Source organism: Schistocerca nitens, chromosome 4 (genome assembly GCF_023898315.1).
Source record: "Schistocerca nitens isolate TAMUIC-IGC-003100 chromosome 4, iqSchNite1.1, whole genome shotgun sequence".
In the NCBI taxonomy this organism is placed as follows: Eukaryota; Metazoa; Arthropoda; class Insecta; order Orthoptera; family Acrididae; genus Schistocerca; species Schistocerca nitens.
Genome location: NC_064617.1, coordinates 808,020,783 through 808,027,910, shown reverse-complemented (window position 1 = coordinate 808,027,910; position 7,128 = coordinate 808,020,783). Strand labels below are relative to the sequence as shown.

The following is a 7,128-nucleotide window of genomic DNA, read 5'->3' as shown; positions in this document are numbered from 1 at the left end:
GCAGATACGGTCCCCGGATGCAGCTGAGGCGGCTGATCACACCCTCTGGCGTTATTACTATTCTGCGAAGCCCGTATCACGCTAGTATGATACTGGTTTCCGTCATTCCTGTTATTATTTGCAGTGTATCTATTGTCATTACGGCCCGAACCACTATTGTTGTTGCTGCCAAGATTGCGGTATGCATTATTCCCATAGTTATGATTGTTGTGGTTGCTGTGGTACCCGTTGTTGTTACCACGGCCTCTACCAGTATCGCGATTATTGCGCCAATTGTCCTCGTCCTCCACTCTTTCCAGGAAATCATTGATTGTCCTGTAATTGCTTCCTACGTAGCGTTTTGTATCATCTGGAAGCTTCTTGTAGAGTTCCCAGACTATTTCGGATTCCGTGCGGCGATCACGCAAATATTCCAACTTGCGGATCCAGCAATCACAAAACTCCTTCATCGAGCCGCGCGAATTCGCATCGGAAGGCCTCGATACGACAAATTCGCGCCAGACACTTTGCTGTTTTTGCTCTGACCAGTATTCAGCCAGAAACAAATTTTTAAACTCGTCAAAGGTCAGGTTCGTAATGTTGAGGTTTAAGCCCCAACGCTTGGCATCACCAGCCAACACATCAATAACCGCATTAATTTTTCTCTCATTAGTCCATGATCTGGGTAAAACTCTTTCACAGTTTTTAATGAAATCCGTCGCGTGTATACCGCCTTTTTTCAAGGGGTCGAACCGCTCCTCTTTCGTCAACAATTCCGAACTATGTGCACAGATTGGCACATAGCTCTGTTTTTCTTCAAGTTTCTTTTCTAATTCCGACACTCTCGTTATTACTTGGCAAGTGGTTGTCGCAAGCGTTTCTACTTACCTTTTTTTCTCTTCGCAGGTATTAGCCTGCTTCGTCACTTTGGTATCTACTTCGGATACTAAAGCCTTTAAAGTTTCCACCTTCTTTTGATCCTCTTTTTTCACTAATTGAATTTGTTCCGTCACCTTATTCTCGATGATCGGAGCAACTGATTCTCCTACACTTTTCTCGATTCTGCTAATTTCGGAATAAAAACGAGTATTTATGCCCGCAATTTCCGCCTGAACGCCTATCATTTCCTGTTTAAGATTACCGATTTCGGTATTAATCACAACAATATCTTCTTTGATTTTATCAACTTTTGTGTTAACAACTCCAACATTGTTGTTAACAACATTAATAGCTTTGTTGTGACTGTCTAGCTTTCGTTCAATTTTTTCAGACTGAGCTTCTTGCTTGGCCGATTGACTCTTGATTTCGTTAATCAAAACATTCAATAAATCAGTTAAATTCCCGGAAACTACCGGTTTTACTTCCGTAGCGGCTTCTTCTTTAATTGTCCCCCGTATTCGTCATCAAGGGATTCACATTTGATTTTCACTTCCGATTCCGAAACATTTTCTAAAGTGTGGAATTCCATTTCTGCTCTTTGTTGCGTTTCGGCGGTCGCGTCTTTCATGCTAGCCGCCTGTACCTGAACAATGGGTACCGCGGAGCGCGTTTCCCACTGTTCGACCGATTGTTCCTTATCCAAGCCTACCAAATTTTGGTAATTGTTGCCTTCACTCATTTTAATAATTTTCAATATGAATGCCAAATCTCAAATCTAATTAGGATTCCTCACACTTATATTCTCGCTGACGTACCGACCATCTCGTAACCAGTACTTTGTTACAAGATTTGCACAATGCAAAATTCGTGTCCAGAACAACCTCAAATTTGAAGATTGTCCTGTCACCAGGTCGCCACGTGTAACCTCCCCCTCACTTATCGACCTTAATGACAGTGAAAAATTAAACCGCGTGTACCTAATGGGAATTTTGGAAAAGCAATCGTCACCGAAGTTAATCTGTCGGTAAAGAGGGAGGAAAGGGTTTCATCTAAATGAAAGGAAAAATGCAAATGAAACTGGTGGAAATTAATTTTGAAAAGGGGTAAAGTTAATAAAGAAAGTAAATGTGCGGCCGTTACGTCAACAATTAACTAGCGGTAATTAGATATTTGAGATTTGGGGGAAATCACGGTCGCCAGTCCTAAGGACAATTACTATAGTAACTGAAAAAGAAAGGTTATTACACATATAATTAGCACTAGAAGCGTGGCAACTGAAGGTTGACACGTGTAGTGTGAAAACTGAAAGTTTGTCAGAAGTAATAAATTTCGCTACACTCTGACTTAATTTAGCAAAAGAATTAATAAATCCGGAAAATCGAAAGTTAATTTAGTGACTGAAGTTAATAGTGAGCTTTCTTTCTGAAGCACATCGAAATCCAGCAGAATACGGTTAGCCTTGGACTACCTCAACAATCATTTCAAAAGCAACTTGACTCTACGCAATTTAGAAACAAGAGATTTAACTTTGAACTTGAATTAAATGATTCTGAATAATTAACAATAGTAAAATTTAGTACGTACCAAGCTGAGCTGCAGTCACAGGTAAGCTAAAATATGCTAACAAAACTCGCACTCTTAATTTGTGCTTGTGTAATCTAACAATTGTAGCCAGCTATGCTTTAACTGCACTTGTAAACTAAAGTAATGAAATGCAATGATAGTACTTTAATGCTGGCGTCTGAATTTCAACGACACTCGGTTTCATTTCGGAAAAGGAAGGGACCCTGCTTGGTAATGCAATTGGGACAATGAGCAACAAAGGTTCATGCTGAGTTGCTGTAATTTTGCGAGGCAAATGGAACAATTTGAAAAGCTGAGGTCTGCCATACAGTTCTGAAACTTTACGTGCTTTTAGTCTTCCTTGTTGGTTGATTGAAGGTTTGAAGCCGTCGATCGAGGAGGTGGCGACGGTCACTCATTGTCGGCCGTCGCTGTTGCAGAAGCTGGATGTTGGCGCGCCTTCTTCTCGACACGGTCACCAAACGAAACGGGCTCTTGATGTGCGCCGGCTAATGCTTCCCGTCCGCGACACCGTGTCAGAAACTATCATCGCGAGTCGAGCGCAATTACATGCTGCCAAACCCCGAAAGCGCGGCAACTCGCGGGAGCGTCACACCACACACCTGCTCCACTCGCTACTCCAGCCAGACCCCAACTGCCCTGCCCGCGCTCCACGCGGCAGAGTTAACACTACCAAAGATCCTACACACTTTGATTCTTCACACGACCTATCGATGTAATCGTTCGATAGCAGTTTTCCCTAGGCAAGACCCAGCGTAAAAATACAAATAATATTTACGAAACAAACCAATTATACATCGACATAAATGCATAAATATATATATGTATATATATATATATATATATATATATATATATATATATATATATATATATATATATATACAAATAGTAAAACAATTACAATATATAAAGGCACAGAAATGTCATATATTCAGGTAACAAAATAAGGAAAAAACTTACAGTACAATAGATGGAAATAGGAGGATATGCATTTCCGGCGTTACAACGTCAACAGTTAGATTCACCTGATCGTTCTTTACAGGCTGGATCGAGACATGTCCTACGGTAGAGAAAGACTGTCTGGCAGTGAATATAGGAAGAGACGGGTGCTGAAGGAAGATGACGATAAGAAGCAAAAGGATGCACTACAACGATATTTCAAGCCAAGGAGAGAACGACCTAGCAGCGGCGAGGATGGAAAAATAGATCCTGAAAGTATAGAAACTCGTGGAGCTACTGCCGCTACAACTTTATCTTCAGGACATGACCAGAAAGTTGACGAACGCAGTACTGCGACCACCGTATACAGTAGCAAAGCTGACGGTGGGCCATCCACAACATGTTCAACAGACCTAGTCTGGACTCAAGACCTGCTTTGTGGCGAAAGCTCCGAGATTTATACATCAGGCAGAACTGAAATTAGGCGACCAGATTCGGAAAATACTGGAGGAACATCAGCTGAGGTACTCATCACCGGAGAAGGGATTGAAGCGACCCCAAACTGGAAGAGAAAATTGACTCAGATCCCGGAAGATGACCAGAAATTAGTAGCGACTGCATTCGAACGACTTTGGTCATGCGAGATCCTCCCGAGCGCATTACGGAAGCTGAAGAATGTCCTAAAAACGCGGACAACCGGCGTTTCAGCCCTGTGCACTACAGCTATTCTTTGATGAATTTAGAAGAAGCAGATAGACATTGGTTTGTGTACTCAAAGAGCAATGATGCTGCGTTCTGCTTTTGTTGTAAACTTTTTTCGTTGTCTACAGTAAAAATTGCGAAGAACAGTATAAGTGACTGGCGGCACCTTGCTTCGTATCTCGAATGTCACGGGAAGTCTACCGAGCATTTGAATTCACGTAAAAAGTGGATCGTGTTTTCCGAGGGACTGAAAAGGTCACGAACTGCCGACGCCCATCATCAAAGGCTTCTGAAAACTTAAAGCAAACGTTGGAAAAATGTTCGTGAGCGCTTAATAGCAAAAATTCATTTCCTGAGTCGCCAATGTCTGCCTTTGAGAGGAAGTACAGATACAATCTTTCAGCTTGACAACGGAAACTTCTTGAAACTCGCTGAATTATTCGGAAAGTTCGACACTGTGATCATGGAACACCTGCACAGAACAAAGCAAGGTGAGAACAAGGGTCATCATTACCTTGGGAAAGAAACACAGAATGGAATAATTCATCTTATTGGATCATCTATAACCAACAAAATTCTATTAATGATGAAATCTGCGAAGTATTACAGTACAATTCTGGACTGCACACCAGATATTTCAAAAGTTTAGCAGATGACAGTTGTGGTACGTTTCGTCTAGTAGACAAGACTCGACGGAGTATACCATGTCCGCATTTGGGGGAATTTTCTGTGATTTCTTCCAGTGCCCGATTCTTCTAGCTCAACTCTGACGCAGGTCATACTCAAGTTCTTGGAAGACAAAAATATCCTATTGTGTAATATGAGAGGGCAAGGATACGACAAAGGAGCAAATATGTAACGAAAGAAGTCTGGTCTCCAGAAAATAATTTCAGATATGAACAAGAGAGCATTTTATGTACCATGTAGCAGTCACCCATTGAATCTTGTTGTAAACGATGCCGCTATGTCTTCTAAATATGCTGTTGCCATGTTTTCGACAGTGAAAACCTTGTATGACTTCTTCTCGTCCTCCGTTCGACGTTGGGATGTCTTGAAGAAGTATCTGCCTCACCTGTCGCTGAAGCCACTGAGTGATACTAGGTGGGGAAGTCGCATCGATGCATTTACTCCCCTGAGGTTTCACGTTGGAGGCATTTATGATGCACTGATTGAGATGTCAGAAGAATTCGATGGCATTGTACAGGATGGGCGTAAGGGGCAGGCAGTGGACGTTGTGGAATGAATAGGATAATATTTAGACAAAGGCCATCTATTGGCGAAAGCATGTTAAAGAGGGGTCACATAGGCCTAGGGAGGTGAAGGTGAGCCAGAGCGTAGAGTTTTATCGAAACATAGTTCACGAAGCTAACGAAAGTCGTGGTCTGCCAATCGGGCCAGTCCGAGCGCCATGCTGGCTGTGAAAAATAAGTCACAGCGCCGCAGCACCGGGAGAAGCGGGAGATGTTTACTGCTACAGGGCGCGCGTTCAAGAGAGCGGGTCCGGCGACGGGCGGCCGGGTATATTCGACGCACCACGCGGCTTCCTCTACCCTGATTGGTCGCGACCGAGAAACCCGAGGGGGCGGCAATGGAACTTTCCAGAGCGTTGCCTGCTAAGAGACGCCTGGAACAGCGTTACCTCGTAAGCACATGAGAGAGGCGCGTGATCAAGGTGCCCTTCCTCGGTGCTGACTTCCTGTTACTAACTGTGAGACAAAAGAATTTACAGGTACCTAACACTGCTTGTCCGCAATGGAAAAATGAAGTTACCGTTTGAAAGTTCATATTATAAGTAAAATCCCCTGCTTTCTGGCTCATCCTTTACAGCATGACCGCTCACGAAGCAACGTCACTTGCGAATCAAATAAAAAATTACACCTTTCTCACTTCTCTGGTAATCTTGTACGGCGTTCTGCTTCACATCAGTGTAGTCAGTAAGACCCTCCAGGCCATTGACATAAATGTTTCTGAGGCTGTGGAAATGCTTGAGAAAACCTAATCATATTTTGAGACCTGCAGAACAGAAGAAAAGTTTGTGTCTTTCTTGACGGATTTCAAAGAACTGGCTACAGAATTAGAGATAGAAGATCTAACGTTACCACGCGTAAGTGTTCTCCGGCGACGAAGTAAGATGCCAATATACTTTACCTATGATGGAAGGGGTGAGATAATAGATGATCCAACAAAACATTACAGGATTGAATTCGACTATTATCTTTTAGATACAGTAACCACACCTTTGGATGAGAGATTCAGTCAACTGACATCTCATTGTGATTATTTTGATTTTCTCTACGACATCGGCGAGCTGAAGAATGCACCTCCTGACTGCCTGGACACACAATGTAGCAACCTCGCAGTGACTTTGCAAGATCATGAGTCAAGCGACATTAATGCACTGGAGTTGAGGGAAGAACTAAAAGTTCTTTTAACAGTGTTGAAACCTGGAATAGGTCCAAAAGAGACTCTGATAGGAAGACATAATTTTTGGCCTAATGTTAACATTGCTCTGAGATTTCTCCTAACACTCCCAGTGACAGTTGCCAGTGGAGAGAGGAGTTTCTCAAAACTGAAATTGATAAAGACATACCTCCGATCAACGATGAGCCAAACTCGTTTGAATGATCTTGCAACAATATCGACTGAGCATGAGCTTGCAGAGGACTTAAATTACACAGATCTTGTGAAAGAGTTGGCACAAGCAAAAGCCAGGAAGGTTCGATTTTTCTAATACTTTTTTTAAGTTTTTATATTACGATCAGTGTCTTGGTTATTTACTGTATTGTTTCTTATTTTGTTCAATATTAAATAGTTATAGTAAATATTATTTTTGAAACCAAATTATAATTTAATTGTAAATATATTTTGTTTTTCGTTGAATACATTATCTGTTCACAACCACTGAAAAATGTTTATTTACGTTAACTGTAAGCTCATGCCGCGCGTGATTAGCCGAATGGTCTAAGGCGCTGCAGTTATGGACCGTGTGGCTGGTCCCGGCGGAGGTTCGAGATCTACCTCGGGCATGGGTGTGTGTGTTAG

General features: G+C 42.3%; 1 protein-coding gene across 1 annotated transcript; it reads left to right on the top strand.

Moving 5' to 3' along the window:
• Positions 1-6,217: 6,217 nt before the first annotated feature.
• On the top strand, positions 6,218-6,817 carry LOC126252584 (uncharacterized). The gene has a single exon (XM_049953484.1). It carries the CDS (start codon positions 6,218-6,220, stop codon positions 6,815-6,817), a length of 600 nt encoding a protein of 199 aa, XP_049809441.1.
• Positions 6,818-7,128: the final 311 nt, after the last annotated feature.

Coding starts and splice junctions, on each gene's coding strand:
- LOC126252584 (XM_049953484.1), top strand. CDS start 6,218: ATGCCAATATACTTTACCTATGATGGAAGGGGTGAGATAATAGATGAT.